Consider the following 16306-nt stretch of genomic DNA (forward strand, 5'->3'; position numbering starts at 1 on the left):
TAACGTGGCCTAACCTTCCATATTTAAGGTGGACCAAAGGTAAGTTATTCATACCTGGACATTGGCAGCTAATTGATACAAGTTCATCCGAGGAGGAGGAAGAAGAAGAGGAGGAAGAAGAAGATTTGGGAGACAGGGAAAGGGAAGCTAAATAAATACGTTGATGAGGTTGAGTTATTTTATTATTATTTTTTTTTACAGCAGAGGAGACAGTGCAAGGGCGTAAAAAGAATAGAAAACAATAATGAAAAAAAGACCGCTACTTACTGCTCCTAAATAGAGTAGAGTGGCCAAAAAGAGTTGGTAGATGAATGTTGAAATGAAGCGAAACTCGATTTAAAAAAAGATCTGAAATAGGTAGGAGAGAAGAAGACACCAGCAAGATACTGAGCTGAAAAACATACAAAAAAAATATAAATGTAAAGATAGATTGATGGAGGGATAAACAGAGCTGAAGAAAGAAGAGGAATAGAAAAAGAGTAGAAAAAAATGGAAAGGAAAAACAAGGACGAGAATAGAAGACATAGGAGAGAAAAAAGGACTAAAAGAAGTACAAGAAAAAGAATGAGACGAAATAAAAGGAAAAGAAAGGAAAGGTAAGGAAAGGAATGAAAACGAGAAGAAAACGAGAAGAAAGGAGAGGAAAAGATATAAAAAAAAACTAGAGAAAGGAGAAACGAGAAGACAAAGAAGTGGAGAAGAGAGACGAAACAAACGTAAAAGAAAGGAAAGAAAAAGAAAGGAAAGGAAAAGAAAAGAATAAAAGAGAGGAGAGAAGACAAAGAAGAGGAAAAAGACCAGAAAAAAAGTACAAGAACAAGAATAAGAGAGACGAAACAAACGGAAAGAGGAAAGGAAAATAAAAGAAAAACAAAAGAAAAGTAAATGAAAAAAAACTAGAGAGAGGAAAGACGAGAAGACAAAGAAGAGGAAAAGACCAGAAAAAATACAAGAACAAGAATGAGAGAGAGAGAGAGAGAGAGAGAGAGAGAGAGAGAGAGAGAGAGAGAGAGAGAGAGAGAGAGAGAGAGAGAGAGATGGGGCTGCCCGCCTAACGAGGGAGGGTGATGGATGCTGCAGATGAACCTGTTACAAGGAGGGTGACGGGCGCGGCTGCTGCCCGTGACGGATGACTCGGAAGGGGCGCCCCCCCCCCCCCAACGCCCCTCTAATGGCGGCCCGGGGGAGCTAATTGGATGCTGAAGGGGAAGGAGGAGCAGCAGGAGGAGGAGGAGGAGGAGGAGGGATAGAGATGAGGAAGATTAAGAAGAAAAGTTAAATGAATGACAGGAATAATGATAGAAGGGAGATAAAAGAAGAAGAAAAAAAGAAGAAAAGGAAGAAGAAGAAAAAATATAAAGAAGAAAATAAAGTAATAGAAGGATAATAACGAAAAGAAAAAGAATAGAGAAGAAAAAAAGAAAAAGATAGTAGAAGAATAATGACGAAAAGAAAAAGAAAAGAGAAAGAAAAAGAAGAAAATAAGATAATAGAAAGATAATTACGAAAAGAAAAAAAATAGATAAAGAAAAGAAGAAAACAAGATAGTAGGAGAATAATGACGAAAAAGAAAAAAAGGAGAATTTATTTAAAAGTGGAGAAAAGAATACGTGAAAAACAGACAGACAGGCAGACAGACAACCAGACAGACAGACAGAGACAAAAAAAAGTAAGCTGTAGAATATTAGGAAGAAAATTACCGTCACTGTAGAAAGGAAAACAACAAAAAGAAAATATACGAAAATTAACTTTAAGAGAAGATACAAAAAAAAAAATAACATACAGAAAATTGGGAGAAAATAAGGAAGTTGTCACAGTAAAGAACACTCGCTGATAAAGAAATGATACAGTTATGTGAGGAGAAAGAAAGAGAAATAAAGAAGATAATAGAGAGGTGAAATATAGAAAGGAGACAGGTAAAGATAGGAAAATAGTGGAATATGAAAAAAAGGTCAAAGAAGGAAAGAAAAGAACAGTGGGAGATGAAAAAAATAAAGGAAACGAGATAAAAAGGAGAAATACGTGACAGAAAATAGAAAAGAGAAAAGTGTTTGGGTAGGTAATGTAATTGTTGTTGAAAGTAACCAGTAACAAAGGAACGACGAAAGGAGATAAAGAGGAGAATAATTACAGGAGATAATGAGAGAAAGTGGAAGATAATTATGATAGAAGAGATACTGTATATGAGTTTAAAATGGGGAATAGAGAAACGATATTATATAAAGAAAATAAGAAAGGGAAGAAAAAACGACGGGTAAAGAATGAAATGAAACGGAAGAAAGATAACATAGATAAGCTAAAGAGGAGAAAATGAAAGTTATAAGAAGGAGAAAGAAAAATGGTTAACAGGGAAAGAAGATACGAAGGAAACTGAGAAAATGATGAAAGGAAATTGAAAAAGGATAATAAAGATAAGCTAAAAAGGAGAAAATAGGTTATAGAAAAGAAAGAAAAATGGTTAATAGAGAAAAAAGATACGAAGGAAAATGAGAAACAGCAGTAAAAATGTGATAAAAAGAGGGCATAGCATTGAAAAGATAATACAGATACATTTGAAAAGAGAAAGTTACATAAAAGAGACGAAGAAAAAAATGACAGGTAGGTATAAGTGAATCAATTAGAGGCGATTAGTGAAGAGTAGAGGGAAAGTAATGAATGAGGAAGAGTGAACGAGAGAGACGAAAAAAACAGACCCATTTTAACACCTGTGGGCCGGAGATTACAGGTGAGGCGTCAGGTAGGGCGTGTCTGGGCCTTAAGGGGAGAGAGAGAGGGAGAGAGAGAGAGAGAGAAAGAGAGAGAGAAACAAGAAAAAAAGGTAATGAGGGGATTTTTTTCTTACCTTTTACTCCTGATTGTCTTTCACACCTTTATGCTCTTCTTCCTCCTCTTCCTCCTCCTGTCCTCCTCCTCCTCCTCCTCCTCATCTTCCGGCTCCTCCTACTCTTCTTTTTCGGCCTCTTCCTCCTCCTCCTCCTCCTCCTCTTCCCTGGTTACTCCTATTTCTTCTCCTAATTTTTCTTCTTCCTTTTCTATTTATGCTTATTGTTATTATTGTTATTGTTGTTATTGCTGTTGTTCTTTTTTTCTTTCTTTCTCCTCCCCTTTCTCTTCCTCTTGACATCCTCCGCATCTTTCGCCTCCACCTACTCTTCTTTTTCTACCTCCTCCTCCTCCTCCTCCTCCTCCTAATAGGCGTCATCCCCGTCACCGTTTTCTATGCATCCATTAGCTAAAGGGGTGACTGAGGAGAATTAAAAAAAAACATCCCCGGCGTGAGAGTGCGGGAAACAATGGTGTGACGGGCTCTGGTAAGTGTGTCTTTTGTGCCTCCCTTTGGCCCCGGACGGCGGATGTCACGGGGCGGGCGGGGCAGGGTGGGGCGAGGCTGGCGGCTGCGTCATGGCTGGGGGAGAGAGCGAGAGAGAGGGGGTGAAGGGGGGGAAGAGAAAGATTGAAAGTGTTTAGGGATGTTTGAGTGTGAAAGAGTGTGTTACAAAGGAAGGTTTTTATTTTTTGCGTGTCCGTCTTCTCTTTCTCGTCTTTGTCCTCCTTTTCTTCCTCCTCCTCCTCCTCCTCCTCCTCCTCTTCCTCTTCCTCCTCCTAGTCATCATTCCTTTCTTCTTCCATTTGACTGGTAACAAAAGTAAAATACCTCAAGTAAAGATTCAAGACCGATTTAGTTTTCTTTTTGTAGACCCAAAGAAGAACCTGCAAATCTCTTAGGAAAAAAAAATACTAAGTAAACTGAAGCGATTAATTCAATTTCACGAATTATGTTTTTAGGCTGATTTTGACTTTATTTAGCTATTCTTTGTTTGGTGTTGGTCACTCAGAAATGCAAAGAAGAGAACGTAGAAGATTTAAGAAAAGGAAATGTCATTGTTAAATCGTTCCACATGTATTGATTAATTAATGAATGCCTTTGATATTATTTACTTAGATTTTTTAATATTTTTTGTTAGTCAAGCAAATATGTATAGGAAAGAACGTACAAGACTTGAGAAACAGAAACCATCACTGCTCTATCACGTCTTTTCTTTTGATATGTCTTATGTTCTGTATGGGAGCAGTTATTTGCGGTCTTTTTTTCTATCTTTCCTTTCTTATTCTATGTTTTCTTTTTTCTCTTGACCTGTGTCCTTCGCTGTAATAAAACTGAAATAAATAGAAAAATTGGAAACTCTTACCACACTGATATTCGTGTGTTATTGGGGTAGATTTAATTGCGGTTAAATAAAAATAATCATTGTAAGCAGTTCAGCATTTATTACATATTTTATCATTTGTTACATCGTTTAGTTTTTTTGTTTTGGATTTTTACAGAAACTTTTTAAGTATCATAAGTTTGAGAGACTGACAAACAGACAAACAGAAAGATAGACATACAGCGAGAACGTAAATTGCACATGCCAATAATAATACCAATGATAATGGTAATAATAATAATAATAATAATAATAATAATAATAATAATAATAATAATAATAATAATAATAATAATAATAATAATAATAATAATAATAAAGCTCTAGTGTAGTGCAGCTCAAGCAGTAAAACACAAACAAAACAAGAAAACAAAAAAAAAAGATGCAAAAAAAATCACAAACATTATATAATTCAAACGAGCAAGTAAAGAAAAACACTAACACACACACAAAAAAAAATCACTAAAAGCATTATCGAATTTGTTTCCTTTATACACAAACAAAATAATTGACAAACGATAATAAGCGAAGAGGATAATAAATGTAACATAAAACACAAAACTCATTATATTATTTAGCATCATATATATTTTTTTTCTGGAACCGTGGCTCAAAAAACATGTGGATTGAGAAGTGGATGCATTGGAGCTGATGGTGGTGGAGGTGGAAGTGGCAGAGGTGGAGGGGGGAGTTGTGGTATAGGTGGAAGTGGCAGAGGTGGAGGGGGAGGTGGTGGTGGTGTTGGTGGAAGTTATGGTGGAGGTGGTGAAAGATTAGCAAACATGTGGATTGTGGAGTGGTGATACTTTTGTTGTTATTGTTTGTTGGTGGAGATGGTGGAGGTGGTGGTGGAGAAGGAGGATCTCTTCAATAGGTGTAGTGGAAGAAATATATTGGATGGTTTAGTAGTACATATGTGGATTGTGGAGTGGAGGTGTTGATGCTGGTGGTGTAGTGGTCGTGGTATTGGTGGTGGGTTGTCATGGTGGTGGTGGTGATGGAGGTTTGCTGGAGGGTTTGTGGTGGTGGTGGTGGTGGTGGTACTGGTGGCCGCTGAGGGAGTTTCAATGTAAAAAAGTATATATAATTGTCTTGTCCTTCGTTAAATTACTACACAGAAGAGCTTCGTAAAGTATATCACATCCATGTTTTTTTTGTTTTTTTCATTATCATGGTCATCTTTTTCTTCTTCCTCTTCTTATATATTTTTTTCTTTGTCTCACCACTGTTTTTTTTATCTTCTCTGTTTTTTTCTTTTTTCTTTTATTTTCATTTTTTTCATTTTCTTCATTTTCTTTTCTTCATTATCTTTTTGTTTTCTTATTTTCTTAATTGTCTTTTCCTTCTTCATTATATTTTTAGTTTTCTTATTTTCTTCGTTGTCTTCTTCTTCTTCGTCTTCTTCTTCTTCTTCTTCTTCTTCTTCTTCTTCTTCTTCTTTCTTCTTCTTCTTGTTTCCTTCCTCTTTTCCTTTTCCCTCATTTTCTTCATTATCTTCATTTCTTTTTCTTCATCATTTTTTTATTTATTCGTATTTTTCTTTACTATTTTATTCCTCTTTTTCTTCTTCTTTACCTGTTATCATCTTACCTGTCTTCGTAACTCTCAAGGACTTATCAAACGTGTATCGCATCTTGATCATAAATTTTCCGTCTGCTCCAATTTCCTTTTTTTTTTTATGCCAGAGTGATAAAAAACGGTAATGATAGTTTTGAACCACCTTGCAGCAATACAGTATCAATATAAAGTGAGATATATTGTTTGTAGTAATTTTTCTGTTTTTATTCTTTTTTTTTTCAGTCTGCTAGCGTTTACCTTTTTTATTATCGTTTTTTATACTAATTTATCGGCTGGTTCTTATTTCTTTCTTTCATTTCTTCCTCACATCCATTACTTCCTCTATTTTAGTATTCATTCATCTGTGTTCATTCTTGTTTCTTTATTTTTCCTTCTTCCTCATCTGTTGCTTTTTATCGGGTGATCTACTCTCTCTCTATCTCTCCTTCTCTCTTTCTGTATATGTTGCTTTATTGTTTACATATCAATACGTCTACTGTCTCCTGTCTCTCTCCCTTTATCACCTCGTTTTCTTCCTCTTTTCTTCTTTTCTTTCATCTTGTTTTGTCTCCGGTCATTTTTCTTCTTTGCTGTTTCTTTGTTTTTGTGTTGTTTTCTCCCTTTTCCCTTCTTTTTTTCTATCTTGTTTTGTCTTCGTTCATTTTCTTCTTTGCGGTTTCTTTGTTTTCGTCTATTTTTTCTCTATTTGTTATGTTGTTTTCTTCTTCCTTTTCTCCTTTTTCCTCTTTCTTGTCCTGAGTTTTCTTGGTCAGTTCGTATTTTCCTTCGGGGTTTCTTTTTTTTATTTGTTGCTCGTGTGATCGCGGTTTCTTTTTCCTTTTTCCTTCCTTTTTATTCATGCTGTTATTTGTGGTCTCTTTCTTCATCCTTTACTCCTATTGTCATTTGTTTTGTTTTCTTTGTTCATCCGATATTCACTCTTCTTCAGCTCCTTCGCTTTCTTCTACTTGTTTTGCCTCTTCCACTTTCATCAGATTTTTTAGTTACGTTCTCATTCTTGCATCAACATTCTTTTTCTTCTCTGGTTTTCTCCTCTTTCGTTTTTTTTTTTTCTGTTTATTGTGTTTCTTTATTTAATTTTCTTCAGCTTCATTTTTTGGTATTTATTATTTTTTCTTCTTTTTTCTTGTACCATCAGAACGGTCATGTATTTATTATCATGTATGTATTGTTTGCTGTTTTACTTTATTTCATTTTCTTCAGCTCCGTTTTCTTGTATTTATTATTTTTTTTTCATTTTTCTTGTATCATCAGAACGGTCATGTATTTTGTTCTTCATCTCTTTTTTTTTTTTCTCGCATATCTAATCCACTTTTTTTTTATCAGTTATCTTCAGCTTCCATCTTCTTTGCTGCTCCTGATTCCTTCCACTTTTTTCTCTCTCCACATATCAGGTTCTTCCACATTCTATCTAGTTCATGTACTCCTAAGCTTCCTCGTAACCTCATTTTTTTTTCTCTCCTTTTAACTCCACTTTTCTCCACAACTTCACTTTTCTCTCCACATATCCACCTCCTTCCACATCTACACTTCCATCCACATCACCACTTCTCCACATCTCCTCCCTCCACATCATCACTTCTCCACATCTCCACTTCCTTCCACATCTCCACTTAATTCCCTCCACATCTCCACTTAATTCCCTCCACATCTCCACTTCTCTCTACACACACATACTCGCTTAGGTTTATAGTTCCTTCTTTCAGCCGCTTTTCTTCAACATTCACTTTGCTCCACCTTACTCCACCGAACATTATTTCCCTTCCTTTAAGTCCACTATCTTCCACACATCAGGTTCATAGTTATCGTATCCAGCCCATTTTTCTCTACAACCACTCTCCTCCACTTATCTCCACCGAGCCTCATTTACCTCCTTTTACCTCCACTTCTTCCACCACCCTCCACACTACCTTTTTTCTTCCACTCAGCCTCTGCATTTCCATTTTCTCTACTTTTCAGTCTCATTTCCCTTCTTTTTACTCCACTTTCTTCCCTTCACACCTCCACCTCCCTCCACACTTCCACTTGGCTCCACACACGCCGCTTCCTCCGCCGCACATTCCGTGGGCGCCTGCAGCCACAATAAACACGCGGGAACCCACTTAGCGGACGACGGCTCCGGCTTGTAATTCGCCCGTAATTACAGGGGAGCGCCTCTTGCGGGGGTCCTCAGGCCGCCCCGACGCCGCCCCGCCCCCGCACTAATTGCTATCCCCGTCAAGGCGCTGCAGGGTGGCCGGGGCGAGGCTGCACACGTCCGGGGCAGCGCTGGGGCGGGCCGGGGCGGGTTGGGGTGATTTTGAAGGCATGCGAGTGTTATATGGACAGCTTCGGGGTATCAAAGAACGCTCTCGTGGTTCGCCGGTGGTTTACGCGGGTCTAAGGGGGTATTAGTGACCCTGGGGGAGGGGGGGAACGAGGGGGGAAGGCGAGGTGAGGGGTGTGTGTGTGTGGCCGCCGCGGAGAGAGTGTGGCCGGTGATGTGGTTAAGGTGAGATCGGTGTGGTTAAGGTGATGGTGAAGGAGACAGGTGAGGCGACAGGTAAAGGAGACGAAGACGAAGGGCGCACACCGAAGGAGGGAGGCTTTGGGGGGGGAGGGGGGAGGGGGGAGTGGGTGGTGTTACTGGATGTGAAAGGAGCTTGAAAATGGTGGTTTCTCAGGTGGCGGAGGGAGTTGAGGATGCGGTGAAGGTGGTTGCGGGGAGGATTAAGTGGTGTTGATGGGGCGGTGGTGGTGGTGGTGGTGGTGGTGGTAGTGGAGGTAATAGGCAGTAATGGTCGCGGTGGTGGTGGTGGTCTTTGTCTGTCCTGAAGGAGCTCTCGTCGCCGTCTTGAGGTGGAGGAGGTGGAGGTGGAGGCGTCGAGGTTGAGGTGGAGTCTCCCTTACGTGGGTCTCTTGCTTCCTCCGTGTGATTCCCTGTGGAGGAGAAAGGTGGAGTGAGAAGGTGGTGGTGGAGGAAGAGGTAGAGGTGATGGAATTATGGGAGAAGATGTGTGGAAGTAATGATGATGATGATAATAATAATAATAATAATAATAATAATAATAATAATAATAATAATATCAAATAAAACTACCTTTGTTTTTTTTATGGAAACATTTCTAAAAACATGAATAAATTTGTTGATAAAATTAAAAGGGATATGACGAAGAAAATGGAGATCAAAAGAAAGAAAAAAATGTAAAAAAGGAAAAGGAATGCAGAAAAATAAATAAAGAAAAAAACACACAGGACAAGACAAAAAAATAAATAACACTCATTCCTGAATTCCAAACTAATCAAAACTATATATCTAAATTGACTCAGACACACACAAAACAACACAAAAAAACTTATCAGCTATAATCTTTAACAGCAACAAAAAACAAAAAAACACACACAAAACAATAACACCTCACCCCATAAAACACATCCCAACACCCCTCTTACACCCCCTTCACCCCTGCCCTCCCCACCCCGCAATAAATAAAATAAATTGGAGTAAATATCACTGATCTTCAAAACAACACCAAAAAACACAGCAACAACAACACACATAAAAAACGGCAAACTCTTCACTCCTTAAAACACACGGCAACATAACATAGCCCCCCATTTGACACCCCCCCCACCTTTAAGCCCCCCTCTCCCATTATGACCTTCAGAACAAAAACAACAACACATAAAAATAACTAACCTGACCCATTAAAACAAATCCCAGCATACCCCTTTGATCCCCCCTTTACCTCTCTCTTCCCCCCCCTACCCTCCCCATCTACACATCCCTCTCCTCCTTCCCTTCTCCCCTTTCACACCATCGCATCAAAGGGCAAGACAAGTGGAAGGAGACAACATTAGCATCTCAATACACGTTCCACTTCGCCCTCCAAGCGGCCCCGAGTCACCTGTCCGCGCTCACCTGTCTTACCTGTGCGCCGCCCCATTAGCCGAGAGGGGCGCCGGCCAGGTATTGTCTCCCTAGGTGGTGGTGGTAGTGGTGGTGGTGGTGATGGTGATTGTTGTGGTAGTGGTGTGGTTGTGTGAGGTGGTGTTAGTGGTGGTAGTAATAGTAGTGGGTGTTGGTAATAGTGGTGATAATGGTGGTGGTGGTGGTGGTGGTGATGAGATGGTGTGGTGGTGTGTTGGTGTGCTTGTGTGATGGTAGAAGTCGTAGTAGTAGTAAAAGTAGTAGTAGCAGTAGTAATAGTAGTAGTAGTAGTAGTAGTAGTAGTAGTAGTAGTAGTAAGAAGCAGAAAAAGAGAAAAAAGAGGAAGAACAAGAACATAAAGAACAAGAACAAGACGAAGAAGAAGAAGAATGATAATGATGACAACAATAACAACAACAACAACAACAACAACAACAAAACACTAAAAAATCAAAAACAAAACAATAACTATAGGTCTTCACATCGTCTCCTCGCCCCGTAACTAAGTCATCGTCTCTCCTGCCATAATGTTCCTCTTCACCTCGAGCGGCGGGACTTTCTCGGAATGGGCGGCAATTAACATCGCGGCGCCGGTATAATCTTGGGGTTGTCTTATCGCTGTAATTCCCAGTCGGCGGAGGAAGAAATGAGACAAGAGGACCCAAAATAAAGACGGGAAAGAATGAAAGGAAAGGAAGAAAAGAAACGAGGAACAAAAAGGGTGGAAACGCAAAGAGAGGAAGAAAGGAAAGGAAGAAAAGAGAAGGGGAGCAAAAAAGAAAAGGAAGAAAAGAGAGACAGGAGGAATTTGAAGGTGGAAAAGGAGGAAAGGAAAGGAAGAAATGAAACGAGGAACAAAAAGGGTAGACACGCAAAGAGAGGAAGAAGGGAAAGGAAGAAAAGAAAGAAAGGAGAGGATGAAAAGAGAGACGGGAGGAATAGGAAGGTGGAAAAGGAGGAAAGGAAAGGAAGAAATGAAACGAGGAACAAAAAGGGTAGAAACGCGAAGAGAGGAAGAAGGGAAAGGAAGAAAAGAGAAGAGCAAAAAAGAAAAGAAAGAAAGGAGAGGAAGAAAAGACAGACGGGAGGAATAAGAAGGTGGAAAAGAAAGAAAGAAAAGGAAGAGACGAGGAACAAAAAGGCTGGAAAAGATAGAAATGATGAAAAGAAGGAAATGAAAGAAAGAAAGAAGGAAAGGAAGAAAGAGAGGAAAAGGACAAATGAAACAAAAAGGAAGGAAAGAAAGAAGAGACGATGAACGAAAAGGTAGAAAAGGAAAAAAAGAAAGAAAAGAAGGTAGGATAGGAAGAAAAGAGACGAAGAGGAAGAGGGTAGAAAAAAAAAGATAGAGAAAAATGAAAACAAGAAAACAGGAGAAAGAAAAAGACGGAAAAGAAAGAAAGAAAAGGAAGAAAAAAGACAAGGGAAGCGAGAAGATGGGAAAAGAAGAAAGTAAAGAAAGGAAAGAAACAAGGAACAGAAAGGTGGCATAGGAGGAAAGGAATAAAGGAAAAGAAGACAAGGAACGAGAAATAAAAAAAAAGTGGAAAAGAAAGAAAGAAAACGAAGAAAAAGAGGCGGGACTTAATGACTTTGGTGGCGCTGAAGAATTTTCCTCTGCAACAATTCTCCATCTTTTCTTTTTTTTCTTTTTTCTTCTTTTTATTGAGTATTTTCAAAGGAGTTGTAAACCTTTTGGAATCGCATTTACTTTGTTTTTCTCTCCTCCTCAGTTTAAGATTTTTGCCTACTATTATTTTTTTCTTTTCAGACGAGTAATGTTGGACGAGACGCCACCGCTCCCTGATTAAGATTTCCTTGTCTGTTTATACGTTTGTGTGTTTGTTGACGAGTGTTTTCTTCTTTCGTATTTGCATATTATTGTCGCCTTGGTTTTCATGTGATTCTACTTTCATTTATTTACTCAAACCCAATTCGTCTAAACTCAAATTATACGCCGCCTTTATTTATATATTTATCTCTCTTTTTTTCTATCTATATTTATCGTTCATTCATTTATTTATCTTTATATATCTACATTTATCGGTTATTCATTTATTTATTTCTATTTTTGGCGTTTGGGATCGTCATTTCTCCACTGGTATTATTTTATTTTATCAGTAACAATAAGATGAAGATGAACGTGTGTAACTCTTCATCCTCAACTGAGCCAAATTATACTACGTGGTTATCATTAGAGTTACTTATATCTACTGTGTGTGTGTGTGTGTGTGTGTGTGTGTGTGTGTGTGTGTGTGTGTGTGTGAAGGTAATGATGACGATAATAATAATGATAAGACAATGGATAAAATCAGTAGTGCTTATATTATCGTCACCTGCAACTTAACTTTACCTTGCTCTTTGTTTGTTAATTAATCCGTTGACACCTGGCGCTGTGTTTGGCCTCACCTGTCCAACCTGAGTTTTTGTGTCAATTAATAAAGCAGGTGCTGGGGGCGGCGTCTAGTCTCACCTGTGTGTTCTGGGTCTTAGTTCTTGTGTCCATTAACCTGTCCTACCTGGAGCTGTGTTTTGCCTTACCTGTGAATCATGTGGTTAGTAAATTACGTGTTAGGGGTGGTCTCTAGTCTCACCTGTGCGCTCTGTTGCTCTAGTTCTTGTGTTGATTAATCCTCCACTACCTGGCGCTGTGTTTTTACCTTACCTGTGAATCATGAGGTTATAATTTTGGTGTTATTGAAGAGAGTGCTACCTGGCTTGGACTCAAACATCACCTGCGTATCCTGAATGTTTTTTTTTTATAATGAAGAAGATGCTACCTGATGTCCTTTCTAGTGTACCCGTGTTGACTGAGTGTTTTCTGTTGTTAATTAAGAAAATGTTACCTGGTGTGGTCTCTAATGTCACCTGCGCATCTTACAGGTATTTTTTTCCTTGTGTTAATGATGATACTACCTGAGTAACCTGAGTGTTGTTTTCTTGTGTTATTAAAAAAAATGTTACCTAGCGTACCTGTGTATTCTGAAGGTATTTTTTATGGTGTTAATGAAAAGAATGTTACCTGGCGTGGTCTTTTAATATCACCTGTGTATCTCGAGTGATGTTGACTAAGGGAGAATGTTACCTAGCGTGGTCTCTAAAATCACCTGTGTATTCTGAAGGTATTTTTTTCTGGTGTTAATGAATAGAATGTTACCTGGTGGGGTCGTTTAACATCATATGTGTATCTTAAGTGATGTTGACTAAGGGAGAATGTTACCTGATGTTGACTTCGAGAATGTTAGCTGGCGTGATCTCCTGCCTTACCTGTGTATCCTGAGGTGCTCGGAGCGGCGGAAGGTGCGGCCACAGATGGGGCAGGTGAGGGGCGTGTGGGCCCGCTCGTGCACCAGCAGGAGGTAGGCGCGGGGGAACCTTCGCTCGCACACACGACACACGTACGACCGCCCGCCCTCACGCCGCGGCCGCCTGCACACCCGCCCGCCCTCCACCACCGCCAGGGCCTCCACCGCAAGCCCCGCCACAGTCCCTCCTGCCGCAGCCACTACAGGAAGCCTTGCCATCACGCTTCTTACGCACTCGCACTCCCACGACTCCTGAAGACACCACTTTTTAGCCGCCATGTGTCAGTGTGTTGGTGTGTTCGCGTGTTGGGGTGTTCAGGTCCCCATGTCTGTACTTCGATGTGGTCCTTTCGTGTTTCTTCAGCGGGTTTGTCTTCCTCTGTGAACGTTGGGTTAGGGAGGAAGGGGAGAAGGTTTGGTGGGTAGCGTCGCGGCGGGGAAGACTGGGTTGTGTGTGTGTGTGTGTGTGTGTGTGTGTGTGTGTGTGTGTGTGTGTGTGTGTCGCCTCGCTCAGACCGCCCTCCCCCGCCCGCTCGCCTCGCCTCGCCTCGCCTCGCCCCGCCTGGCTCCCCGCGTGACGTAACCACCCACACACCCACAGGCGCCCATTTTCCCGCCCGCCCATCCGGCACTCCCTTAGTAATGCCTGTCCTCCTCTTCCTCCTCTTCCTCCTCCTCCTCCTCCTCCTCCTTCTCCGCCCATCTATATCCATGCATGCGAATTCTTATACTTGACACACACACACACACACACACACACACACACACACACACACACACACAGTAACACACTCACATACACACCTTAATATTGTCAAACACACCTTTTTTGCAACGATTAACGCTCTTTTAACATACTTTAGGACAACTCGTGGCCCTCAAACGCATTCTAAACAACACACACACACACACACACACACACACACATACACACACACACACACACACACAACAGAAAATCTTACTATTATGCATTTCGCTACATTCCGCGACTGTGCCCATCCCATCCCTCCCTTCACCCCCCTCCCCCCTCCCATTTTCCCTCCCCCCCTCCCCCATCCCCCCCACCACATAAACTCTGAGGGCGGGGTGCCGGGCGTGGGGGGGGCGGGGCGGGGAGGTGATTGGGGGGCGTGGAATGGGTGGAGGCAGGGGTGATGAGGGCTTGTGATGAGGGGGGAGGGAGGGGAGGGGGGAGGGGGAGGAACCATGATGGGTCGGCCGAGAAGGGACACCTGCCAAAAATTCAAGGTATACGATCTTATGTACACACACACACACACACACACACACACACACACACACACACACACACACACACACACTCGCCAATGTATGTATGTACGTATGAATGTATGTTTGGTATAAAAAAAAAAAAGAAACTTGGTACAGTCTTGAAATAATCCCCGCGTTGTGTCGTGAAAAGGGAATTAAATAGAAAAAGAGATAATGAATGATTGACAAAGGAGGGAAAATGAAAGGATGACATAGACAGCAGAGAAAGGGATGTTTGAATGAATGTGCTTCAGGAAAATAGAGAAGGAGAAACGGACTGGGAATGAAGAAATGGGATGATTGAATAAAGAGAAAAGGAAATGTGTAGGATAGAATAAGTGAACGAAAGGAAGAGGGGATGAAAAGGTGTAAGGAAGAAATGTGGATAATAGAGAAAAATAAGAATAATAAGAGGTAATCAGAGAAGAAAGAAAAAATGGAGTAAAATTATATATATGTAAAAATATTTTCGCTTAAAGATAAAAGAAGAAATAGATGTGTGAAATGAAGAGAAATACAGGAGAGAGAGAGAGAGAGAGAGAGAGAGAGAGAGAGAGTATATGCGCAGTCCATGTGTGGGGAAGTGGAGGAGGAGGAATAGGGGATGGGGAGGAAGGGAGGGAGACAAGGAAAGAGGGGGAGGAAGGAAGGAGGGAGGAGAGACAAGCTTGTACTGCCTCCTCCTTCACCTTCCTCCCTCACGTCTCATTCCTCATCCTTCCCTCCTCAGCTTCGATGCATACTCCTCCCTTCTTCCTTTCCTCCTCCTCCTCCTCCTCCTCCTCCTCCTCCTCCTCCTCCTCCTCCTCCTCCTCCTCCACTCTCCGTCATTTTTTTCCTGTTTTCTCTTCACTGATCTGTGCGAAATTTTATCTCTATGTTATTTTTCCTTCATCAGATGTTCTTCGATGTATTTTCCATTTTCATTTGTTTTGTAGATGTTTATTTTTTTGTCTTTTTCTTTGGTATTTGTTCGATTTTTACTGAAGCTTTTATGTTGATTTTTTTTTTCTCTCCTTTCCTAGTGTCTTGAAGGAATAAATAACTTGTATGTATTTGGGTGGACGTTCTGTTATTGTTGTTGTTGTTATTCCTGTTGTTGTTTGTAAATGTCATAGCTTAGAAATACTAAATAATAATAAAAATAATAATGTTTTTTTCGTGCTATAAGGAAAGAAAAATAAATCACAAAACTAATCTTCTTTTCTCTCTTCTGTGTGTGTGTGTGTGTGTGTGTGTGTGTGTGTGTGTGTGTGTGTGTGTTCGGCGCCTTTCATGCCCGCCGTGTCAACACCGCGCCGGGACTCGCCAGTTTGTCGAGAGCTGCCCCACGCGACCCTCCTCCCTGGCCCGGTCAATATTGGACCCCGACGCAACCCCCGCCAACCCCGAACCACAGCCAACTCCCTTCAGTCTCCCCTTCAACCCCCTGACGGCCCCTTCATTATGCCTGTACCATCAAATATCCACCAACACAACCCCAAAAATCTTCAGAGAGCAACCCTATCTATCCCCCTCGACACCCCTTTAGACAACCCCCGCCAACCCCGAACCCCCGTCAACCCCTCTCAGTCTCCCCTTCAACCCCCTGACGGCCCCTTCATTATGCCTGTACCCTCAAATATCCACCAACACAACCCCAAAAATCTTCAGAGAGCAACCCTATCTATCCCCCTCGACACCCCTTTAGACAACCCCCGCCAACCCCGAACCCCCGTCAACCCCTCTCAGTCTCCCCTTCAACCCCCTGACGGCCCCTTCATTATGCCTGTACCCTCAAATATCCACCAACACAACCCCAACAATCTTCAAAGAGCAACACCATCCACCTCCCTCGATACCCCTTCAGACAGCCCCAGCCAACCTCCTTTACCCGCAGCAAACCACCCAAGCACAGGCTCTTAACACTCCTCAACCCTCTCTAACCTCTGTATAATCCTCAAACGCAACAATAAATTCACAACTTCCACCCTTCCAACCTCTTCCTTTCACCCCATGTACTACTTTCTAAGCCGATACGTAACACCACA

The 16306-nt window shown here is 41.1% G+C and overlaps 1 protein-coding gene across 1 annotated transcript; it reads right to left on the reverse strand.

The window, feature by feature from the left end:
• Positions 1-5474: 5474 nt before the first annotated feature.
• LOC126981491 (protein odd-skipped-related 2-like) lies at positions 5475-13559 on the reverse strand. The gene is made up of 2 exons (XM_050832581.1): positions 12964-13559; positions 5475-8705 (listed from the first exon to the last, which is right to left on the reverse strand). Exons 1-2 carry the CDS (start codon positions 13278-13280, stop codon positions 8672-8674), a joined length of 351 nt encoding a protein of 116 aa, XP_050688538.1. The 5' UTR covers positions 13281-13559; the 3' UTR covers positions 5475-8671.
• Positions 13560-16306: the final 2747 nt, after the last annotated feature.

This window comes from Eriocheir sinensis, chromosome 48 (genome assembly GCF_024679095.1).
Source record: "Eriocheir sinensis breed Jianghai 21 chromosome 48, ASM2467909v1, whole genome shotgun sequence".
Lineage (NCBI taxonomy): Eukaryota > Metazoa > Arthropoda > Malacostraca > Decapoda > Varunidae > Eriocheir > Eriocheir sinensis.